Source organism: Miniopterus natalensis, chromosome X (genome assembly GCF_054644295.1).
Source record: "Miniopterus natalensis isolate mMinNat1 chromosome X, mMinNat1.hap1, whole genome shotgun sequence".
NCBI lineage: Eukaryota > Metazoa > Chordata > Mammalia > Chiroptera > Miniopteridae > Miniopterus > Miniopterus natalensis.
In genome coordinates, this window is record NC_142103.1 from 99,008,550 (window position 1) to 99,033,196 (window position 24,647).

The following is a 24,647-nucleotide window of genomic DNA, read 5'->3' on the forward strand; positions in this document are numbered from 1 at the left end:
AAATGGTTTGACTGTAGGACAGGAGAGAGTGGAAGCTGCGGGCCATTAAGATGGGGGCTGGCCAGCTCTTTCTGTAAAGGGCCAGATAATAAATATGTTTAGCTTTGAAAGTGGGAGAGTCTCTGTCACAGCTACTCAAGTCTGCCATTGTAGTGCAAAAGCAGCTATAGGCAATATGTAAATGAATGGACATAGCTGTGTGCCAATAAAACTTTATATATAAAGACAGGCAGCAGGCCATGGTTTGTCATCCCCTGGTTTAGATTATTGCAGTAATCCTGGCAAAAGATGGTATGGGATTTGGTGTCTAGGATGGCAGCACTTTGCAAAGTGGAGAACTTTGCAAGAGGTTTTGGAGGTATGATCCACTGAACTGTGTTGGGTGAAAAAAGTGGGGACTTGGGGATGATTTCCAGACTTCTAGCTTGAACCAGTGAGTGGGAGGAGATGCTATTTGCTGAGATGAGGAAGCACCCAGTGAAACAGGTCTAGAGGTGTCGGATCAAGGCTTCGGTTTGGGACGTGGTAAGTTTGGGTAATTATTGATCCATTTGAGATGTCAAAGCTGGCTACAAAGCCCAGGTAATCTCTTCCTCCTTGACACCCAGATCATTCCCCTTAGTGCTTAAATTTTACTCCAGATTATTCTTCAGTTCTGCCTTATTTCCCTCGCTAAATTCTGAGCACCTCAGGAACACCTGGTCTGAAATTCTTCCAGCACCTAATTTATAGTGTTGAGCATGTAATAGGTGTTCAAATGCTAGGGGATTAATTTTAAAATCCATGTGATAGTCTTTAAGTATTTAAATATGGTGAGGATGAATGGGTTAAGGTGAATTTTATCCCAGTCTAAAGTAAAATGCTTAAGTAACTATTGGAAGCACATTTTATATTAAGTTAACATTTATCAAAGGATTATATTATCAGGAATATTCTCAGGACTTTTGGTACTGCTTGTTTCAGAAAGCCTGCATTTTTTTTTTGTTTTTTTTTTAAATATGTCTTTATTGATTTCAGAGAGAGGAAGGGAGAGAGAGAGATAGAAACAGCAATGATGAGAGTCATTGATCGGCTGCCTCCTGCACGCCCCCTACTAGGGATCGAGCCCGCAACCCGGGCATGTGCCCTGACCTGGAATCAAACCAAGATCTCCTGGATCATACATAGGTCGATGCTCACCTCTGAGCCATGCCGGCCAGGCAGGCCAGCATGTTTTAATAGTAGTACCACCATCACAAAGAGACTGTTCAGATGCATGCAGACGTGTGTGTGTGTGTGTTCGTGTTCGTTCATTCACTCATGGAGAGAGAGAGAGAGGGGTGGGGGGGAGAATGCTCACTGTTTCACACCAGACAGAGCCAGGTGGCTCTATATTCTGGATCTTCTTGCTTGCTTATGAATTGCCTTTTCTTGTCTTAAAGCTTCCCATCTTATTTTTTAACATTTTCAGTCTTGATGAAATGAAGGGCCGACGGCCTTATAATGGGGGTGGAGGTATGGGAATTTACTAGTCTGTATAATCCCAGTGAATCAATGACAGCATGACTCTCACATGTTTACTCAATTTAGTCTATATCACCACAGGACAGGCAGAGTGGTCTTATAAACACAGGAATCAGATCACCCTGAAAGCCCTGCTCTCCCTTGCTTTCTTCTCCCTTCCTGAGGCTCTGCTTGCTCTCTTTCCTGTTTACCTGGCTGTGTTACAGTCCATCCCTCCCCTTTTTACTTTATTTTTATTGTTGACACTATTACAGTTGTCCCCATTTCCCCCTTTTTGCCCACCTCCATATCCCTTCTTTTTTTTCAATCCTCACCCAAGGATATTTTTTCCATTGCTTTTCAGAGAGAATGGAAGGGGATGGGGGTGGGGGGGGAGAGAGAGAGAGAGGGAGAGAGGGAGAGAGAGAGAGAGAGAGGGGGAGAGAAGCATCGATGTGAGAGAGACACAGCGATTGATCGCCTCCTGCGTGCGCCCCGACCAGGGCTGGGGATGAGCCGGCAACCGAGATACGCGCCGCCCTTGGCTGGAATCAAACTCAGGACCCTTCAGTGGTTAGATAACCACTGAGCCAAACAGGCCAGGGCTCCATATCCCTTCTTATTTTACTTTTTAGTCTCCATTTTCTCTTCCCTTTGCTTCATCTCCCTTTAAATGTACAATGCTTTTCATTTTTATTTAATTTCTATATCATAAATCTCATCTGTTTTAAGGGTACAATTCAATGATCTTTAATATAATTACAAAATTCTATTCTTCTGCAACCAAAACTTCTGCTTAGCTCATTAAGACTTTTTCTATGAGTCCGTGTAACATGGAAGATCACTTGTGTCTCTTTTTTTCCATTCCCAGTTGGGTGGCACCATCGGAGACATTGAAGGAATGCCATTCGTGGAAGCATTCAGACAATTTCAGTTTAAAGCAAAAAGAGAGAATTTCTGTAACATCCATGTTAGCCTTGTCCCACAGGTAAGCTTTCCAGATAAGCATAGACAGCAAATTCTATAAGTCTTCCTGTGATATTCTGTTTATTCCATATATTAGCCAGGGAACCATTCATTATCCAGGAGAGCTAAATGTCCAGCATATTAACAGTGACCCATTTCTTTTCAGCCTAGTGCTACCGGAGAACAAAAAACCAAACCCACACAAAACAGTGTTCGTGCGCTGAGGGGGTTGGGCCTGTCTCCCGATCTGGTGAGTTAAAGAGAGTGGGTAAATTTCTTGGAATAGCACCTCCTTTTCTGAATCTATAACATCATCTAAGTCCTTTCTAGCTCTCCAGTGACTCCTATGACATTGACCTTTTTGTATCTGGGAGCCAGGGAAAGGTATTCCCTCATCCTCAAGTGTCAATTCACACAGTTCTAAATTGGCCATTGGTTCTTCTCCAGGCCCCCCTTTGATTGACCACACTGACAGCTGGGCAAGTGCAATGTCCTGTCATTTTGTATGGTCCCTGGGTCCTTGAGAGTGAGGTAGGACCTTTGAGATTTTCCTGTGACTCTGCTAGGATGGGCTATCACTGCTCTTATTTATAACAGGAAATGCAGTTATTGCCAGTAGTCTAGATCAGAGGTCAGCAAGTAAGGGCCCGCAGGCCTGTTGCCTATAAATACATTTTAAAAACTTTTTTTATTGTAAATAAAGTTTTATTGGAACACGGTACCATCCATTGTTTACATTTGTCTATAGCTGCCTTTGCACTATAGTGCTACAATCGACTGCATGACCTGCAAAACCTAAAATATTTACCACCTGGCCCTTTAGAGGAAAAGCTTGCCAACCCTGGTCTAGCTCTGTTCTTGCATTTTTAAAGTAACATTTGTGAGCCTTGGCTCTACTTAAGAGAGACACCTTCACATTTCGAGTTCTTACTGGTAGAGTTGTGTTGAGTTGGATTATACTTGTTTATATTAGTGCTCAGGCCAGTTTTTAAAAGGCCAGTGGAATGCCCAGAATGAACGTGCACCTACTTGGTCAAGTCTGTTGTAGCAAAAAGAAATTTATCTAGCATCCTTCTGAAAACAAATGGCAGCGTAGATAGCCGATTCCTGCCTGCTGACCTGTGAATAACTTTGACAGATCGTCTGCCGGAGTTCAAAGCCCATCGAAATGGCTGTGAAGGAAAAGATTTCCATGTTTTGTCACGTGAACCCTGAACAGGTTAGTGCTGCTCTTTAGATTTTATTGCCTTGCAGGCACTTCTGCTGATGCCAATGTTTTACACCTCTTAAATCATCATATTACTTTTCACAGCATTTGTGAAAACTCATGTCCAACCACGACTCCCTTGCCTTAAAGTTTAAGTGAGCAATCTTGAGACTCCTGATTCCTTAGAGTGCATATTTCTTTGCATAGTCACTCAAGTTATAGGCACAAAATCAGGTGGGCTTTTTAACTCAAAGTCAGACCTCTAGAGAGAGAGCCAAGCCTGCTTATCTGTTTATCTTGTCTTTCCAGGACACTGACTGCTTTAACTTCGATTTCTCCTTTGTACTGGCTACAGCTTAACTCACCGCAAAGCGCACGTTACGTTGACATTCATGACATTCACGCTATCACTTCTGATTCCATCAGCGGCCTTAGTTCACTTCATCGCTACAGAAACTGTACCATGATTTGGGCTCAGGTCCTCTGTCCTGCCAGACTCTCCACCTGGGTATCTGAGAGTTAGCTTTCCCCCCCCTTTCATTTTCTTATCTCTGTCTCTTGTTTGCAGTAAGGCTCAGGCACAAGGGATCAGAGTTGGCTATAATTTAAAAAGTGATATAACCAGTGCTCAGGAAAAGGGTGAGGTTTAGCAGAAACCTTTTGTTTTCTTCAGATAAGCTCTGAGTTTTCTGAAGCCTAAAAACCATCCGATCAGATTTTTGTATCTCAGGGGACAGTCTGAAGAAGAACCTCCTGCCTGATTCAGGGTCAGTGTGTATGTCTGAACTACTCTGAACAATGCGATGGCAGGTTTAAAGGGCTGCCCTGTGTTTGTATGTTGTCAAGCCATTTTGATTTTATTCAATTGTTTTTTTGTTCCCTTCCTATTGGTCAATGGTATTTTGTGTGTATATTAAATAAATATAACCTGGCTTCTTAAATAGAAGGAGAATACAGCTTTTAGAGTTGGGTTGCTAAGAGCTCTGTCAACGCAAGAACATCCAAATCTGAGTTTATTTGAGCCAAACTGACGAATGCCAGGAAGCAAGATCTCAAATGCTCTGGAGAAGGACAGTTTTCAGTGCTTTCCACATTTGGAATTAAAGAGGGAATGTGAGCAAGATTACATGAAGGTGGGAGAAAACAAGGTGGGGATTGGGTTACCGGGTAGTTAAAAGATTATGTGCTCTCTTGTGGGTGGTTATGCCTTTGAGGAGTCCAAAAAAAGGAATACTCTGGCATTTCAAAGGCTTGTTAACCCAGAAGAATAATGGACAGGGCCTGCTTAAGGCAAAGATAAACCTTTCACTAGGGAAGTTAATGGGCCTGAAGTGTGATTACCCACCCTGATCTGCCCTGTTAGGAAGCTGTGATCAGATCACCCCATGAGGTTACTTTCTGTCACTGAGCTTGTCAGAGTTCCAGAGCCCCTTTTTCATTCTCAGTTCTGAGAACAGATTAGTCCAAACTTTCAACCATATTGAGTCTGTTTTCTGTATAACTAGAGATCCTGAAGAATGCTCTGTCCCATCACTCCACAGGCCAGTTTATTCGCCATTTTTCAGCACATCGCTTTTTTCTAATATGAGTTAATGCTCCCATTTCATAGTTCCCAGTGAATTTGCGTTTAAAGCTCTTCTCTTTGGGGTCAGTGAGGACAGGATGGAGAATCAGAGGTGTCTCTGTGGATGTGGCCCATTACTTTGACATTTTAAAAAATATCTCTCTGGCTCCACACTCTATGCCTTCCACTTGTGGCAGTTGTGGTTGTCCAGAGATTTAGTAATTTAAGTAGTAATTGTGACAGAGCCTCATCTCGGCACTTTCAGTTGTGTTGGTGAGTGCAGAAGTGAGGCACACTAGTCTTGAGTATCAGGTCGATGATGTCCACACAGCGTAGGAATCCCTGGCTGGATGGCTATGGACTTGGGAAGACTGCACACATGCTGTTGGCAGATCTTTTCTTGGCATTTATTTAGGATGTGGCAGATCCTTAAGTGCCTGCCAGTAGCTTCTTGGATGTACTAGAGAGGGCGGTGACAGCTCGTTAGGGTAAGTATGACAAACAACCACACCACCTGGCAAAGGAGCCATTCATTCTCTTCTATCAGGTGTAATGAATTTGACTGCGTTCCATGTGGGTTTGTAAATTTACCCAAAAGAAGGGCGTGGATGAAAGCAACTATAGCAGCAGCGACAGAAGCAAATGAATGAACAAACTGTGTGCTCGCATTTGGTAGACAAGGTGTATGTATTCGATGCTGCTGCTCTAACCTAGACTTAGAAGATGGTGCCTTGGGCCATGTGTCTTGATATTGACATATAAAGAAGCACCCACGTTTTAACACCGATTCTCTGACGCCGGCTGGGGTCCTGCAGTTCAACTCTGACACCAAGTACCCAGCATGAGAGTCAGACTCCATAGGTTTATGGGCTCAGTCCTTTCCAAGACTGCCCTCCCTTCAGACACCAGCCACACATTTCCAGTGTCCCCAAGTCACCCTACACTTCTGCCTGGCTGACCACAAGTTTGGGGCTTCCCACAACCCCTTCAGGTCTGAGAATTCTCTAGAGTGACTCAGAACTCGGGCAAGTGCTATATTTATGATTACCGTTTTATTACAAAGGGTGCAAATGTACAACAAGATGAAGAGATACAAAGGGCGAGGTCTAGGAGAGCCCTGGGTGCAAGAGCTCTTATCTCCATGGAGTCGTGGTGAGCCACCTTCCTGCACACCTGTGTATTCGCCAACCAGCGTGCTCCCCTGAGTTGTCATGTTATTGGGACTTCATTACATAAGAATGATTAAATCATTGGTCACATGACTGAACTCAATCTCTAGGACTCCCCACCCCACATCCCCTCCCCATCCCACGTTCCCTTTAGCCAAAAGTTCCAGCCCTCTAATGACTTGGTTGGTTTTTCTGGTGTCTAACTCCCATCCTGAAGCCATCTAGGGGCCACCCCATTAGCATAAGATACCCCGGTTACTCAGAAAATTCCAAAGGTTTTTGAAGTTCTCTCAGGAACTGAGAACAAAGACCATATACTATATATATTTTTTATTCTATCACAGCATCCATGGTTCCAGGTGTAGAATAATGAATTCAAAGCATTTTGTAAGATTTATTTATTTATTTATTTTTAATTTATCTTTATTGTTGAAAGTATTACAGATGCTCCCCCTTTTCCCCCCATTGATCCCCTCGACCCTGCATCTGCCCCCCAGGCCTTCCCCACGCTATTGTCTGTGTCCACAGGTTATGCATATATGCATGTAAGTTCTTTGATTAATCTCTCCCCATCCACTCCCCCACCCCAGCCTTCCCTCTGAGATTCATCAGTCTGGTCCAAAAGCATTTTGTAATTTGGTCAAACTAACCTTGTGTTAATTCTGCCTCTGGTTTAGGTGGCCGGGCTCTTGGTTTTCTTCTATTAGTATAAATGAACTGCCAGGCTCTTGAGTTCTGGCTTATTCTTGAGCTCCTTGTGTGGCATATTTGGGTCATTCCACTTAAATATGGTGTTTTATCATCAACCAGGTCATATGTATCCATGATGTTTCTTCTACATACCGAGTGCCTGTGCTTTTGGAGGAGCAAGGCATTGTTAAATATTTTAAAGAGAGGTTGGATTTGCCCATTGGTGATTCTGCAAGTAATTTGCTTTTCAAGTGGAGAAATATGGCTGACAGGTATGTGAAAGGAATTACTGATATAATCTTTAATAATTCTTGAGTTTGGGGGTAAGACTGAGATACACCTTAAAAGATACCTATGTTGCTGTTGCATTTCGCTTTCTGTATGTGTATGTTTTTGTATGGACATGTCTAAAACTCTAGCACATTGTTAGAATGTTTTGCTGTATTCTTGGAAGATTTCTGGGGACTTCGAAGCATTTTGATATATTTATTAGTTTATTTCTTAGTTTCTGGATATTTTAAATAGTTCTAAAGGTCATGAGTCTTTTGTTGTTGTTTGTGTGTGTGTTTTGTTTTGCTTGTGTTTAATATTTGGATAACAATTTCCTAAAGAAAATCCTTTTGAATGGGGAGTTTTGGCTATATTGTCATTGTTGCAGCCTGCATTTATTAACTATTAGCAATATTATTAAAACCCCTGATAGGTTTTAACTTTAAGACAACCATATTAATTTCAGCAAGGTTTTTCTCGTTTGAAGTCATATGGAAATTAAATCTCCATCACCTGTTTTCTTTTATTAAATGTAGACAGGGTGTGACTCCATAGAGCCCTGGCTGCCTGGCTTCTTATGCAGCTGAGGGAGAGGCAGGGGGTGTAGCAGTTCCAAATGTAGGCTCTGGTGTTGTTAAGACAGTGCATCTTAAATGTTCTCATCACAAGCCCCGGGTGGCTTAGTTGGTTGGAGCATTGTCCCGTACACCAAAAGGTGGTGGGTTCGACTCCTGGTCAGGGCACACACCCAGGTATTGGGTTTGGTCCCCGGTAGGACAAGTGTGGGAGGCAACCAATCAGTGTTTCTCTCACATCGATGTCTCTCTCTCTCTCTCTCTGAAATAAAATAAAAAGTTCTCATCACAAGAAAAAAATTTGTGACTATATGTGGTGACGGATGTTTACTAGACTTATTGTGGTGATCATTTAGCAATATCTACATACATTGAATTATGTTGGACCTGTAAAGCTAATACAGTACATGTCAGTTATATCTAAATAAAAATTTTTTTTTTTAAAAAAAAGTAGACTTTGGCATCAAGCACCATGGATTCAAACCCCAGTTTCTCCTCTCATTAGCTGTGTGAGTTTGAGCAGATTACTTAACCTCTCTGGGTTTGTTCTCCCAGCCACATATAACAGGGGTATACTAGTACCCACATTGTGGCAGTTATGAGAGAAAACATGTAAGGCCTTAACATTGAATCAGACACTAAGTATTGATTACTCATGTTGGTAACAATAATTAAAATGATATGATAGTGACAAAATTACTGACCTTGGTAGATGACTTATAGATCGAGATTTCCTTGCACTTTCATTTAAAAAGTGTTTTAGAATTTCTGGGTCAAGTAGAATCAGGAATAAAGTGCAGTTTCTGAACTTAGGCACTCTTATGAATGATGATAAATTAAGCCCCTGGCCTCCAGAATGCTTAAAGAATCAGCCACTTAGTAGGAATTTTCAGAGTAGCTTGGAGTTGATCCTTTTTAAGCACGAGACATTTTAATATTTTAACTCTTTATTGGAAATAGCTCTAAATTATACTCTATGCCTCTGTGCTTTTTAATGCCAGTGTTTGGTTTTTGTATTAGCTTCCTGTGGCTACTGCTACAAAGTACTACACACTGGGTGACTTAAAACAGCAGAAATTTATTCTCTCACAATTGTGGAATTCAGAAGTTCAAAATCAAGGTATCAGCAGCTTTGGTTCCTTCTGGAGGCTCAGGGGGAGAATCTGTTCCATGTGTCTCTTCTAGCTTTTGGGGGCTGCCAGCAGTCCGGTGCTCCTTGGCTTGTGGCCACATCACTCCAATCTCTGCCTCTCCTCACATGACTTCTCTGTGTCTTCCACTCTTCTCTTCTTTTACAAGGATTCTTATCTTTGGATTTAGGGCCCATCCTAATCTAGGATGATCTCATCTTGAGATCCTTAACTGTATCTGCAAAGACCCGTTTCCCAAATACGATCACATTCACAGGTTCTGGGGGGACATTGAGCACCGATCCCTCTGCATCATATTGGCGGGTGATGTTGGTTTATCGGAAATGGCGGTTTGGAGTGTTCATTCTTTAGCCCCTGTCCCCTCAGTACAGCCTGTAAGGAAATACAGGGAGGCAAACAGAGGTCAAAGGGCAGCTTTGATCATGGAGGTTCAGTGTTGCTCAGAGGCCAAGGGTTCCTCATTGAACAATCAGGGAGAGTTCACGTCGGACCGGAGGCCATAGTGGGGGACAACCTTGCCTCTCAGTCAAGTAAGGGGACTTGCTTGTGGGGGATGAGCCTGTGGAGTGGATCCCAGGTCTGCTTTCCTACCAGCAGCTCATAGCAGTGTCATCAGCCTGCCTCTCACACCCAGGTGATGGTTGAAAGACCATGAGGTAGAGGTTCTGCTGGTCTGGGCAGTGCTCTGTGAGCCTGGCTTGCAGGTCCGAGAGGGAAAGGGCACCAGAAGGGTGGGCTCAGGATATCTCCCTGGACAATGGCCCTCCTCCCTGGCTGGTGTGACCCAGTGGACTTACCTATCCCACCAGACTCCTCTTTCCCTGGGAGGACCAGGCATGAGTGAGCAAGGAGGAACTGGCGGTGTTAACTCCAGTTCTGCTTCCCTCCTTCAGTGTGGGAGTGAGAATGGGGGTTAGGGCTCAGCCAAGCTGCTGTGCTCAAATGTGGCTGTGATCCCCAGTTCCCATGGGCCAAACATTGGGGCAGGAAGCACTTACCTCTGCTGTGTCTCGGAATCTTGGCTTGATACCAACTTGCTTCGTTTCCTGCGGCCTTTATGTAGAGCTGGGATGGAGCAGACAGCTATGCAATCTCCAGAGCAACATAAAATGAGGTAGCAAGTGGAAAGTTTAGCATCCTTCCCTCAGGTGCTTTAGTCACCTTCCTAGAAAGTCACCTTTACTGCCAGTTTTGACTTCTTTGCTTCATGTGCATTTTTCTCCTCCTAGCCTGTTTGCTATCATGTTGCTCTTGTACTCCTTGCAGATGTTGATCTGAATGAGGAATATTCCTCCTCACGGTGACATTTTTGTTCTAAGGTGTTGGGGAAAGGGTTTGCTTCCAAGCCCTAAAATATCTTCAGTCCCAAGATGACATTTCCACATACTTAGTATCAGGCCAGACATTTCTCATATTCTTTGAACAGAGTTCCTGACAAAAGCATCAGTAAAGATTGTGTCTCTAATGATGAAATGTGATTGAGCGTCTTATGTAGAATGGGATTTTCTCATAAAATTGATCTAAACCCCTTGTAACATTTTAAATAGTTCTCTTAGCACCATTTTTCAGGCATGCCATGAATAACCTGGCTTTTGTGAGCCAGCTGGGAATGTAGCAATTTAAAAAAAAATTTTATGGAATTTATTGGGGTGACATTGGTTAATAAAATTATATAGGTGCAGCAATTTTTAATGCAGACACTTTTAATGCTTTTTCTTATATAATGTCACCTTACAAAGTTAACATTGGAATGTTTCCTATTGACACTCAGAATGCATTTTTTTTAATACAATGTCATCTATAAATGAATTTAAGGACAGCTCATGTTTATGAGATGGGGACAGCCTTTTTATATTTTTAATGTTTTTAACTTTTTCTCTGACTTATATCTGTGCTTGCTGATGCAAACCAACGTTGGGATTTCTATTGATTTTGAAATCTGTCTGCATACAGGTTTGAGTTCTTTGGGGGTGGGGTGGAGATTTGAATAAGTACATCAAGTTCAAGGCTTGTCTGCTCCTAAGGTTTTGAAAAGTGCCTTGGGTGCTCGCTTTGGCAGCACATATACTAAAAAGTTGGAGTGATACAGAGATTAGCATGGCCCCTGCGCAAGGATGACACTCGAATTTGTGAAGTGTTCCATATGTTTTAAATATCACAGAAAGGTTAGAGGAGGTAAAAACATTTGAAAAGAGAGAAGACAATAGCTACTGCAATTCGGAAATGAACTCATGCATAAATGGGGATACTTTGTGACAACAAAGACATAAAAGGGGAAGAGGTAAAGGTCTGAATTTGCAAAGGGGAATGGAGGTAAGATACACTCAGAAGAAAAAGGACTACTAGTATATATGACAAGTGCTTTGGGATAAGAACAGTGGCTGTCATTATGTTTGTGATGTTATGTTACATGCTTGTTTTCCCTCCCAGGTATGAAAGGTTGCAGAAAACGTGCTCCATAGCCCTGGTTGGCAAATACACCAAGCTGAGGGACTGCTATGCTTCTGTGTTCAAAGCCCTGGAACATTCAGCCTTGGCCATCAACCACAAGTTGAATCTGATGGTGAGTCCCGCCTGGTCGTCTGGATATTTCAGTCACTTACCCTGATAGCTTGTGTTTCAGCGAGGTAGATTGTGTTGAAGGATCCCCAAGTCCAAGTTTCCAGATGTCAGCCAAGGGCCAACCTTGTCATTAGGCCTTTCCACCGATAGCCATGCTAACTTTGTTCAGAATACAGGTTTAAGGCACAGTTCCTGAAATTAGGCTTTGCACGTCCAGGACCATATATACTTCATACTCATTTAAGTACATTGTGTTTGCCTAACAAGAAAATACGAGAACTTCTTCCCCCTTTAGCATTGAAATTGAGTCCAGATTTAAAAAATGCTATATTGCCTTTTCTAACTTGGAGGAGTGATATCTGGCAAATGGTGATTATTTGTTTTTTAAAATCAGTATTATGGGATAGCAGAGGTGGAGTTATCATATATAGCTTGAGTATATTCTTTGTGTTTGTGAGCTATAGAAGCACCTGCTTAGTGTAGAAAAATTTCAAAAGTATCATGTAAAATGCAGAAAGCGGAAGATCCCTCTTCCCTGATATCCCACTTTTCTCTTGTACCTGTCATTCCCAGTTTGATGCGTATCTTTCTAGACTTTTCTCTCTCTATATATAAATGCTTATATTTAATGATATTCTACATGGGTATATCATGGTTCAAGCAACCCTTATTATTGTGATTTAAATGGTAAAACTTTTATATAAGGAGCAAAAAATATATTTATATATTCAAGAAATTTAGTAACTTCCATTTGGACACCAGCATAGGACCTATGACTTTTCTCTCACCTCATGTAGCCTCCTTCTTTTCTAATCCCTTTTTATTTTTGGCTTTCCAAGGAATGTTTCACTTCCTGTTCTTCCCACTCCTCCAAGTCCTCCATCCCATCGTAGAAAAAAGAAAGCAGCAATAGGAAAATTGTTATGATGCAAACTTTGTTAAGCCTTTAAAATTTTGTATCTTAAGATACAGTCAGATAGTACTTTTTACAAAAGAAATACTAAAATAATATAGATATATGGGGACTGTTATGTACATATGAATTGTTGTACATGAGTTTTCACTTAATAGAACTCATTGATAATAGCTTCTGCTCAGTACTATTTGAGTCAAGGGCCTGGCAGATTCTTTTTAAGTCCAGTCTGTTGCTGTGTTTGCGTTGCTGGGCCTACTGCAGTGACTTCCCCGCTGCTTTCCAGTCCTCCCTCCATTTCCCACATTGTCCCAGAATGATAATTCTAAAATCTCTGTTCTCCCTGGTCCTGTTGTCCCCTTAACACCTTTCCGTGGCTTCAAGTGTAAACTTCTGTGGCTGGTGGAGCTTCTTTTGAGGGCCCCAGAGTGGCCAGCACTTTCTCTCCTCCTCTGAGGTATCATACACTGTTTCTTTGTCCCCCCACCTTCCTCCCTTTTGTCTTCTGCATACCTTCCCCCTGCCCCCCAACATGCGCACACGCTCATCTTGCTTCCGCTCACCCCTGAGGGCTTAGTTTTCTGGACATCACCTCCCCAGTAGTCTCCCCTGACGATGCTGCCTCCCTTCTTCCCTTCAGGGTCCAGGTCTAGATTAGGTGTCGCTCCTGGTTACTTCTGCAACATTCTCTTCATCGCTCATTGTGGCCTTTACCCCACTATTGTTGCTGCCTGTTTATCTGGTTTTATAATCTTCCCGAAAGACTGTAAGAGCTCCAAGACAGAGATCATTCTTTTCTATCCCAAGTGTCCAGTGCAGTGTTTGCATAACAAGTAGTTATTATTTTTGTTGTTGTTAATCTTCACCCAAGGATATTTTTTCCATTGATTTTTTTAGAGAGAGTGGAAGAGAGAGAGAGAGAAACATCGATGTGAGAGAGACACATCGATTGGTTGACTCCGATACATGCCCCAACCAGGGCTGGGGATCGGACCTGCAACACAGGTATGTGCCCTTGAGCGGGAATCGAACCCACGACCCTTCAGTCCATGGGCCGATGCTCTAACCACTGAGCCAAACCGGCTAGGGCATAATAAGTAGTTATTGAATAATTCTGTCATAGTGTTCTCATATTTCTGAGTATTTCTTTTTCTTAAATGTGCATTTAAACTGTTGGATATTTTTAGTACATAGACTCCATTGATCTGGAGCATACCACCGAAACTGAGGACCCTGTGAAATTCCATGAAGCGTGGCAGAAGCTTTGCAAAGCTGAGTGAGTTCTGGGGACCGTTCACACCAGTTAGGAGAATTGCCACTGTGCTTTTTCTGTAATTATTTGATTGACCCCAATTATTAAATTTTGCATTTTGATAGGTAGCCTGGAGTACGTGTGGTCATTATGGGTGGTTGTGCCACATTCACACCACATTTACTTTGTAATGTGTCATGTTAATGTTAGCAGCATGTGCAGTGGAACTGGTTTTATTTTGGAGAGAATGGGGGTCCTGTATTAGAGAGAAAGTGTTGATTGTACTGAAAGATGCAGAGATAGATCTTACACAAAGTTAAAGTGCAAGGACGATAACCCTTCTCTCTTGGTTATATTTTCTTTTCCACATCATTTTATTATCATTTTTATCTTATAAGTGATAGAACTCTTGGGGATAGCATGACCCTCCTGGTTTTTCTCTTGATCTCTTATCTTTTCAAATGAGTGTTTGTCTAGAAGGTCTCTAAAGTGTCTTCTAACAAGGAAATTTTTATGTGCTCTACTTAATTAGCAATTGAAATCTTAGGCTGATTTTACCAGAGGAACTCTTTCTGATTATGTAAGAGAGCTTAACATTTTTCTAATAGTGCTTTTTAAAAAAGCCTTAACCTATTTTTATTGAGATAATTCAGTGGCATTTTAAATTGAATTGAGTTTCTTAGTCACTATGCTCTCAGAAAAATATATATTGAGGTCAGCTGTGGGAAATTGTTGCAACTTCTTCATACAGTGGGAAGATTTCAAGAAGAAAGTTCAAGATGTCAGATATGTAATCAATTCTGAATACAGACCTCAAGCATATATTCTGGTGTTGGATTGGGGATCAGGAAGCATGAAAGGCTGAAAATAAGAATTTCAAAAATAAAAATAATGTCAAATTCACTCTCATCTTGTGTTGGTTGCAGTGGTGTTCTGGTGCCAGGAGGCTTTGGAATCAGAGGAACATTGGGAAAACTCCAGGCGATTTCTTGGGCAAGGGCAAAGAAGATTCCTTTTCTGGGTAAAGCTCATGTTTATGGATCCTAACTATGAGTTTATTTGATTTTTGACACCTAGTAGGGGTAACACGTACTAGGGTTTGTTAATGTGAAAGGTGTGAACTCAGATTTGAGTATTCAGGCACCAAATAGTCTGCTACAGGGGTCAGCAAACTATATCCTGAAGACTATACCTGGCTCATGGCCTGGTTTGGTAAATAAACTTTCATCAGCATATAGACACACCAATTTGATTATATATTGTTTATGGCAACTTCTGTGGTACGATGTCTGTGTTTGAGCCTGCAAAGCCTAAAATATTTACTATCTGGCCGTGGTAAATGGAAAGAGTTTGGAGAACTTATCATTGCTCTGGTTGGTAGGTAGCAAGAGGCTAGGAGAAGTTGCTGTCTACACTTGCCCGGACCTTCTCTAATTCCCACCCAAATCTAGCTTTTCACCAGTTAAAGTGGAGAACCATTAAACAGAACTCCACAATATTCTTCTAATCAGGATAAAAAATGTTGAAGTTGAAATTTATATGCTCCTTCTTGAAAAGGTAATACAGAAAGACCATCCAATGTTACAGGAACAGCTGTGTTAAAATTTGGTAGAGCTGGGTCTTTTTAATGCTTTTGTTCAAATTGCAAAGCATGGCTCTGTGCCAGTGAAACCAGACGAAATGGATCCTTGATGGGATAAAGACAGCCCTGCAGGGGGGGATTCAGGCAGGAGAGGGAGTGGGGAGAGGCTGTGTTTCACACTGTGCTTGGAGGTATTGGTGGGTTTGCAGACCAAGCGGACAGGCTTGGGTACCTTTTACTGTCAGCAGACTAGTCATTTTCCCCATTGCCTGTTCTTTGATTAGCTCCTAGAAGCTCTCCACTGGGACCCATTTTCAAACGGGAAGCCAGGGGTAGTTAGTTGCCTTGATACCTTGTTTTGTTTTGTTTTACCCTTCTAAGCTCTTCTGGGCCGTTGTTTTCTTTTGAAGTAATCTTGTTTGGTTTCTGTCTGAAGGTGGTTAGTGTTCTTCAGTTAATTATCACTGTATAGAACAGTCCTCAGCGCGTTAGCTTTCTCTTTAGCACAGCGCCTCTCCGTGTCCTAGCCATATGGAACTTTCTCTCAGCTCTCTCATGCTCACCGGCTTTTGTTCTGGCCTGCTTGGCATATGATTGCTCTCGGAATCTCCTGTGTACCCTGGGTATGTCTCTAAGGGCATCTGGAGTGCTCTCTGGCATTTGGTTAGTGGAGGGAAATTGGTGGGCCTGAGCGAATGTGGAAATGGGTGAAGGGCGCGTCCCTGTGACAATGGGCCTGGTTCCTCCTTATTGAAGTCTCTGTCCAGTTCCATTTGCATCTCCCTGCCTTTCTCTCCCCCGTGCTCAAGCCCACAGTGGAGGTGCCATTTTCCTACAGTGAGATCACAGGGCTGTTCTGGGTTCCCCTGCCCCTGTTGGTGTCCCTCAGATGGCAGCCCGCTGGCCAGCCTGAGGCTGCCCCAGGCGGGCCCATAATTAAGGCTGTGCAACGGAGAAGGGGGAGCGTGGAGTCCCCCTCTTCACTGGGTGGTGGTAGATATTCGCTGAAGCTCTCAGATGCTCTGGGACAGCCCTGTAGCCCACACATGTGCTTCGATTTAGAGACAAATTTGGAGGGAGGGAGGTTTGCCTTTTGGAACTTGCCCGATCCTTTGTTGCCCTTTTCTGACCTTGAATTCTCTCCTCCTCAAGTTCAAGTCGTCTAACCCCCTTCCCTGCCTCTGCCACAGATGTTCTGAGTGCACAGGGCACAGCAGTGAACCCAACAGGCAGAGTCTTGCTCTCTGAGAGCCTGCACTCAGATGGAGGAGACAGACAGCAAACGAATGAACAGAAAATAGGAAGAAATACAAAAAAACGCTCATTTGCTTTATATATGTGCTTTTTAAAATAGGAGTTTGCCTTGGGATGCAGCTAGCAGTGATAGAGTTTGCAAGGAATTGCCTTAACTTGAAAGGTAAGTCTGAGATTTATCTACTAACCTTTTATTTTTAAAAATTCTTTTTACTTAAAATATTTTTCAGCAATATTGGTGAATTATTAAAATTCACTTCTTAATCTTCAGATGCCGATTCTACAGAATTTGAGCCAACTGCCCGTGTTCCTGTGGTAAGTGGCTTGTTTATCTTTCTGGGTTGGGTCATTGTCATTTTGTTTCTGGCTCTTGCCTAAACTCATAAGGGGCTATTATTATTATTTTTTCATTACACTATCAGGACATTTAAAATTATACGTGATATTGTTATTATTACTGTTATTTTTTATTATACTATCAGGGTATTTAAAATTATATATGATTTTATTATTTTTTTTTACACCCAGCTGCTTTGTTTTCAATAGTCCATCTTTGTCAGCTATGTCTTGAAGAAAGACACAGTCCTGGACTGATTTCTCTCTGCAGCAGTTCAAGCTTAATGTTTAGGAAAGGATTAAATTGACTGTGACAACAATTTATAACAGCTAATATAAATAAATGGGCTGGCCTGTCCCTAGACTCATCCCCGTCTGTCTAGTTTCCACACTGGCGGTCATCTGTCTTTCTAAAACAAAAGTGACAGCTGTTCTTCCACTGCTCCTCATTTTCCACTAATTCCTTTTCCCATAAAATATTCAGTTCAACGTTCTTGGCTGGGAGTGAAGGCTGTTGTGTTCTGTCACCTGCCGCTTTGCTAATTCAACCCATGACATCCCTGTCTCTCCCACACTTGGGGTTTATGTTTGGACAGACTGAACAAGTTTTTTTAGATGTATCTTGAGATTCCCTACGCCCGAGATGTTCCCCTCCTGCAGCCTTCCCTCCCCCTAGAATCTCAATGAAACCAGTGAAGAATTTCATTTAAAAAAAATAAACCATATCCGATGACTGACAACTTCCTATTCATCCTGGGAAGCCTTTGCTGACCTTTCTTTCCCAGCTCTGCCTTCTGTGCTGTGGAGGAGGAAGAAGTTTTCCTCTACCCTTTAAATTTTTTCGGCTGGTCTAACAATTAAGTCAACATGAGACAGAGTAACAAGAGAAAATAATGAAATTTAATTACATATGTATGTATGGGAACCCCACGTACATGAGACAGTAAGAATACCGACATGCATGAGAGGTTCAGAGACAAAAAGGAAAATGAGATCTATGTGGCATCCTGAGCTAAGGATGAAGTAAAGCACCTTATGGCTTCAGAGGAGAGGTTGGTTATTCTCAGGACGAAGTGAAGATCAGATGTTCAGTAATTAGTAGTTTGCTCTGTCTTATAGATAGGTAAAAAAAAAAAAAAAAAAAGATTGTCTCCAATAATCTCTTATGGGCAAGGCCACTAATTCAGATTCTTCCAAGTAGTTAAGGTGGCGAGGGCAGAAGTTTCTCTTGAGCCCGCAGGATCTCAGTTGCCTTTAGATCAAAACAATCTGCATACCACAGAGGCATATCTGGGTGACTCATTCTGAACCCCTACGGTACCTTGTGTCCACCTCTATCAGAGTGCACACCTCACCATTGTAATGGATTTTTAAAAACAGTTTTGAAATATAATTCACATTTTATAAAATTTAGCCATTTGAAGTGTGTAATTCAGTGGCTTTTAGCATATTCACAGATTTGTGCAACCATCATCACAATAGATTTTGAACCATTTTCATTACCCTGAAAGAAATTCCACACCCCATAGCTGACACTCCCAAGCCTCCTACTCCCACCCCACTCCAGCCCTACACAACCATTAATATGTTTTCTGTCTCTATGGGTTTGCCTATTGTGGGCATTTCATATAAATAGAATCATAGAATATGTGGCCTTTTGTGAATGACTTTTTTCACTTAGCATAACGATGCCTCCATCTATGTTATAGCATTTATCAGTACATCGTTTCTTTTTATTGCTGAATAATATTCCATGATATGGACATACCACATTTTATTAATAAAATCCTCCATTGATGGACATTTGGATTGTTTCCATTTTTTACTGTTGTGAATAATGCTGCTATGAACATTGCGTACAAGTTGTTGTGTGAACATGTTTTCATTTCACGTGGATATATACACCTAGGAGTGGAATTATGGATTATATGTGACTGTATGTTTAACCTTTTGAGGAATTACCAGACTGTTTTCAAAAGTGGTTGCAATGTTTACGTTCCCACCAGCAGTTATGAGGGCTTCAATTTCTGTGTATCCTTAACACTTGTTATTGTCTGTCTTTTTGATTATAGCCATCCCAGTGGACATAAAGTTGTATCTCATTGTGTCTTTGATTTGATTTTTTTCTTTTTTTATCTATATCTTTATTCATTTCAGAGAGAGGAAGGGAGCAGGAGAGGGAGAGAGTTGAAACATCAGTGATGAGAGAGTCATCGATCGGCTGCCTCCTGCATGCCCCTGACTGGGGATGGGGCCCATAACCCGGGCATGTGCCCTGACCGGGAATCGAACCCCGATCTCCTGGATCCTAGGTCGATGCTAACTGCTGAGCCTCACCTGGCCAGGCTGATTTGCTTTTTCTTGATGGCTTAGGATATTGAGCATCTTTTCATGTGCTCGCTGACCACTTGTGTATCATCTTTGGAGAAGTATTCAGACCCATCGTCCATTTTCAAATAAGGTTATTTGTCCTTTTATTATTAAACTATAACTGTTCATTACATATTCTAGATACAAGTTTCTTATTAGATATAAAATTTGCACTTCTGACGTTTTGGACTGGGTAATTGTTTGCGGTGGGGATTGTCCTGTGCACTGTAGTATGTTCAGGAGCCTCCTTGGCTGCTACCTACTAAATGTTAATAGTACAAATCTCAACCCCCTCAGCTGTGACACTAAAAAAAATTCACACCAAACATCCTGGGGTCACAGGCAGAATAGCCCCCACTGAGAACCATTGATTTAGAGAAGTCCACTTATATTTCTCTTCCCTCCAGCCTATTCCCTCCCTTCGCTTATGGCAGCCATTAATTCTTATTTTTGGGGGGGTTAGCTTTTCATTTTAAAAATATAAGTAAACCTGTATATCTACTTGTAATTCCCCTCCCCTTCTTCGATAAGTGGTAGCATACCCTGCACATTTTTTTTCTGCCTTGTTTTTTCACTTAACACTATATGCTGGAGACCACTCCATGAAAGGATATAGAAATACTCTTTACTCCTTTTATAGCTTGCAGTTCAGACCACAATGAACCATAGCTTTCAAGAGTTCCTTATGAGGCTTTAATGTAAACATATTTCCTGCCTAATGGCTGAAATGGCTGTATAGGCAAGTCATGGGTTTTCTTTTTTAAGGTCATAGTTTGGGATAGGAAATGATTTTACCAGTAGGTGCCACTGTTTCATAGCTTTGGCAGCATTCTTTGATGACCGTCCTTTACTGGTTGTGTATGTGCGTGCGTTCACCCACATACCCACACACATACATGGATATGTTTCCTTTTTAACAAATACATATGCTGGCATGCTTGAGATACTGTTTCCTCGGGCTTTTGGACTGATCACACCAGCACACAGGGATCTTCTACATGCTTGCCCTGCTGTCCGCATCATTCTTTGTTCAGCCCGTCTCATACTGATGAATATTTAGGTTGTGTCAGTTATTTTGCTACTTTAAATCATGCTGCAAATTAGTATCCATATTCATACGTCCTTGTACCCACACATGCACACTTCTATGGATCTATGGGATGAATTGCTAAGTCAGAGGATATGTGTGTTTTACATTTTGAAAGCTTCTATACTCATAACTGAGATGAGAACAATAAAACCTAATTGCTACTGAACATCTTTATGGCCTGCAATCAGTTTTCTGGAGAAAAATAGCCTGAAGAGCCAGCATTTGGGATGATGGTGAGAAGTCTTATTAAAGAAAAAGACCAAGGTAATAGAATCACCAGGCAGCAAACACCAGGTAGCCTAGGGAATCACTTAAACTTGAGCAAGTAACAATGACTTACAGTGGGTAATGGCCATTCTGGCCCTTCTAGCTAAAAAAGTAAATAATTTGGAAACCAGGAGCCTCCTTTAGGTGTATTTGCTGCTAAACTCTGTTTCATGGGTATGGGGGAGGAAAAATCATTTTCCTTCTACCATTCTTGATTCTTGGCTGAGACCCCCTGTAATCAAAGGCAGGTTAATGGGAGAAAAACAAACAGAAGTTTAATAACATGGATACCTCCTGTGTACATGGGAGACCCAGGAAAACTGAGTAACTCCCTGAAATGGCCCAAGCTACCATCTTAAATACCATCTCCAGCTAAAGACAGAAGATGTTGGGGGTGGGAGGATCCAGTTATGGGAGGTGACCAGGTAAAGCACAGTAAAGTGAGGTGAGAGTTTCTAGAGATTTAGAATCACCTCTTCTTCCTGGTACAGAGAGAGAGACAGTCTTACAAATGGAGATTCCCTTATAAATGTCTCTTACAAAAGGATAACTTTTACTTTTATTCAATTTTCAGAGCTTCTCCAGTGTCTGCTGTTTCTTAAAAATAATCAGCTCAAACTAATCTCTATGTCACACAGACATATTTGGGGATGTTAAATTCTGATCCCCTTCAAAGGCCATCATGACCTACTTTTGGCATGCATGATTAGTCTTATGGTTGCTTATGAAATTATTAGAGACACTGGCATCCAGGACAGATATCTAAGAGGAGGTGCCTCTTATATACATAAAAGGAGAAGTAGATTTTTCTCTCAGAATGAAGGTAAACTCTTTTGAGTCTGAGAGTACCAGGAGAGAGTGAGTAAAATTTATTTTATTGTGCCATTTCTCTGCTTCATCCACAAGGTGAAATAGAAGGTTCTGGGACTTTGCAGAAATGTAGGGTACTATAGCAAATTTGATTTTTTGGCCTGCTTCAAAGTAGCTTTACTTGCCTTCTAGATGATGCTTACCAGGAACACAGCTGTAGCTGACTTGCATTCTGACTATATCAATCACATGGCTGCTGCTGACACCCTTGACCTTGAATTTGGCTTTAGACCTCTCCAGTTCAAGTAGTAGAGGATGGTTCCCAGCATTGTGAACTTTATATTTAGAATATCTTTGGCTTTTGAGACATATATAGGAAAAGGATCTCAATCCAATGTTTAGGTGTGTGGATATGCTTAATTTTTAGCATTTCATTTCTGTTTATTGAAAACATTAACTTTAAAAATCTGAATTTACCTAAGATATAACATCCTGAGAACAGAACCCATGTTCCACCTTGAGACACATCAACATACACAGACACACTTGGATGGTAAGGAAAAGTGAGAGATTTGAAGCATTTTAAGTAGAAGCCTATGGAAATTTGAGATTGTGGTATTTGATGTTATTTTGCCTTTAGTTATGTATCATACGTATGACTTCTTTTATACCTTTTTGATCCAGGGATTTTCAAAGTCAAAATTAATTTTACATCTGACACAGTGGATTTGTGAAATAATCACAAATAATTAAAAGTCAACTCAGGTGAAGGGTAATTTGTGTTATTCATTAAGCATAATTAATGCATAACATTTTCCTACCTTTAGTCAAAGCCCTGTTTGAAATATTTTCTTTTTCCATGCTATATTTCAACAGCTTCACATGGAAAGCAAATTAAGAAGTGTAAAAAATAACCCCGAAACCCCAGACAGCCACTTAGAGTAACTTTTCAGGCAACTTTTATTACTTTGAAGACTGCTTTGCATTTAGAACACTGTAGTAAACATCTCCCAACTAGCAAAACAACCTTATAGAAGTCATTTGGAACTTAGTTTGGGCTAAGGAACTTTCCCCATAAAAGCAGCTGTCAAGAAGACAGCTATACTATGGGTAAAACAGCCCTTTTATGGATCAGCTTGTGAGCCTAATTGTCATTTAAGTCTGTCTCTGTGGGAATGATAGGTTCAGAGTTGATACCAGGCTGTTGGCCATAGTAACTGCTCTTTATCTGGAGGAAGAAAAATTCTTCCAGGCATGATAGCCACTGTCTAATGGCTGGGGCATCTTTTCCACCAGACCCTCCCCCTTGCCCGAGCCTACTTTGTGAAAAGAGACAACAGGGCTAGGAGTAAGCCCCATTATTGAATAACAGGGTAGTCCATAATTCTAACAGTAAATGAATGACTAAATGAGTACTTCAAAGCTAATGTATTTTAAAGCTTTTATACTTTGAGCTCAATGGGAGATGCCTTAGAAATAGGCATTTCAACGTTTTAAAAGATTTTTTTTGCAGTAAAAATAACTGGATGCTAGCGGAAAGAGATTATTAAAAAGAAAAAAGTCACTGCGTTTGCAGCTCCTCCACTTAAGTGCAGCCCTAAACATACTGTATTATAAATGAGCTGTTGCCGCAACACTGCTTGCAGTTTAGTTGCAGACACACAACCCTGACTGGTGAAACATATAACTAAAATATGGGCCCTCAGTAATGCTACCAGTACTAGAACTTCTGCCATGTTCTAGTTCTGCCATGTCGGATGTTCTGTATCTGTGCCATCCAGTATGGGGATTCCACTTGGGGCCATGGACTACTTGAAATGTAGCTAGTGTGGCCAAGGAACTGAATTTTAAATTTTATTTAATTTTAGTTAATCTAAATGTCAATAGCCACCTGATATATTGGCCAGGGTATTGCACAGCACAGGTAGACCTTCGTTTAGCATGGTGACCAAAGACTTTCATGTTCGGCAGCCAGTGTGCCCTCTTTATTCGTCATAGCCGGCTTTACAGCCAAAATAGACCGTGTATGTCCCCTGAACTGCTTTGCACTTGAACACGATGTGTTTATTTGGATTGTTTTCTCTCCTTTTGATTGCCCAGGCTTTCCCCTCCCTGCAGGTTCCCCTCAAGGCTCTTCCTACAAATCCCAGTTGAAATACAACTTCTTCGATTAAGCCTTTCCCTGGCCTGATCCTAGACTTACTGACTTAGGATCTGAGAGGCCTTGTATAATGCTTTGCCTGTAGTAGGTGCTTTGTTTATGTTGGAGTTGAAAGAGATCATGTATATTTACTCTGCGAGTGGCTGATTGAGATTAAAACATAGGCTAAAATGGGAACCTAGCATGACTTAGATATTAGAACTCAACAAAGCAAGTGAAACAAAAAGTAAAACCCAAATCTGTAGACTAATGTTGATTATTAATAAAGATGTGAAAATTTTAAATAAAATATTAAGAGTGGTCTAATTTAAAAGCATTAAAGACTAATCCGTCATGACGGGATAGTGTGTCTCAGGAATTAAATTGATTAATGTATCATATTGATTAAACAAGAAGAAGAACCCTCATATCACCACAGATGCTCAATAGGCAGTCTGCAGTATCTAAACTCTGGTGCTAACAATCTCATAACAAACTAGCAAGAAAAGGGTACTTCTTAAATGAGAGGAAAGACTATCTTCTACAAAGCAATATCCAATAGTAAAGTCAATGGGGAAATAGTAGGAGGTTCCTATTAAAACCAGAAACGAATAAAAAATGTGCACTATTGTGACAAATAAAGTTGTTAAAATGAGACCGACTAATGCCGTCTGGGGAGTGAAGCTGTCGTTCTCCTCCTTGGTTGTAGAAATAAGAATACAACCTTTTGGAAAATCAGTTAGGTGGCCTATTTCACAAACCATAAAAATATTCATATCCTCTGACTCAGACGTTTACTTCCCAGAAATTCTTCTAAGGAAATCCAATATGTTGACAGAGATATGAACAGGACAGGTACTCATTATGGTATTATTTAGAAAAATAAGAAATGGCAATAATCTAAATGCCCCACAGTGGGGAAATAGTTAAGACTATTGTGGGGTATCTGTAAAGTGGAATATAATTAGTCATTAGAAATGTTTAAGGCTTTTTTTTT

General features: G+C 41.3%; 1 protein-coding gene and 1 non-coding gene across 4 annotated transcripts in view; both read left to right on the top strand.

Moving 5' to 3' along the window:
• CTPS2 (CTP synthase 2) overlaps nucleotides 1–24,647 on the top strand; it is an 88,813-nt gene that overhangs the window by 19,008 nt on the left and 45,158 nt on the right. For all 3 annotated transcript variants that reach the window (XM_016211173.2, XM_016211170.2, XM_016211171.2), the window contains exons 5-13: nucleotides 2,354–2,470; nucleotides 2,615–2,698; nucleotides 3,587–3,667; nucleotides 7,199–7,350; nucleotides 11,505–11,637; nucleotides 13,737–13,825; nucleotides 14,728–14,822; nucleotides 16,738–16,800; nucleotides 16,909–16,952. In XM_016211173.2, coding sequence (XP_016066659.1) covers nucleotides 2,354–2,470; nucleotides 2,615–2,698; nucleotides 3,587–3,667; nucleotides 7,199–7,350; nucleotides 11,505–11,637; nucleotides 13,737–13,825; nucleotides 14,728–14,822; nucleotides 16,738–16,800; nucleotides 16,909–16,952 — 858 coding nt within the window. The remainder of the gene's footprint in view (nucleotides 1–2,353; nucleotides 2,471–2,614; nucleotides 2,699–3,586; nucleotides 3,668–7,198; nucleotides 7,351–11,504; nucleotides 11,638–13,736; nucleotides 13,826–14,727; nucleotides 14,823–16,737; nucleotides 16,801–16,908; nucleotides 16,953–24,647) is intronic.
• Nucleotides 11,118–11,223, top strand: LOC148090644 (U6 spliceosomal RNA). The gene has a single exon (XR_015713808.1). It is a non-coding gene; the product is annotated as a U6 spliceosomal RNA (small nuclear RNA).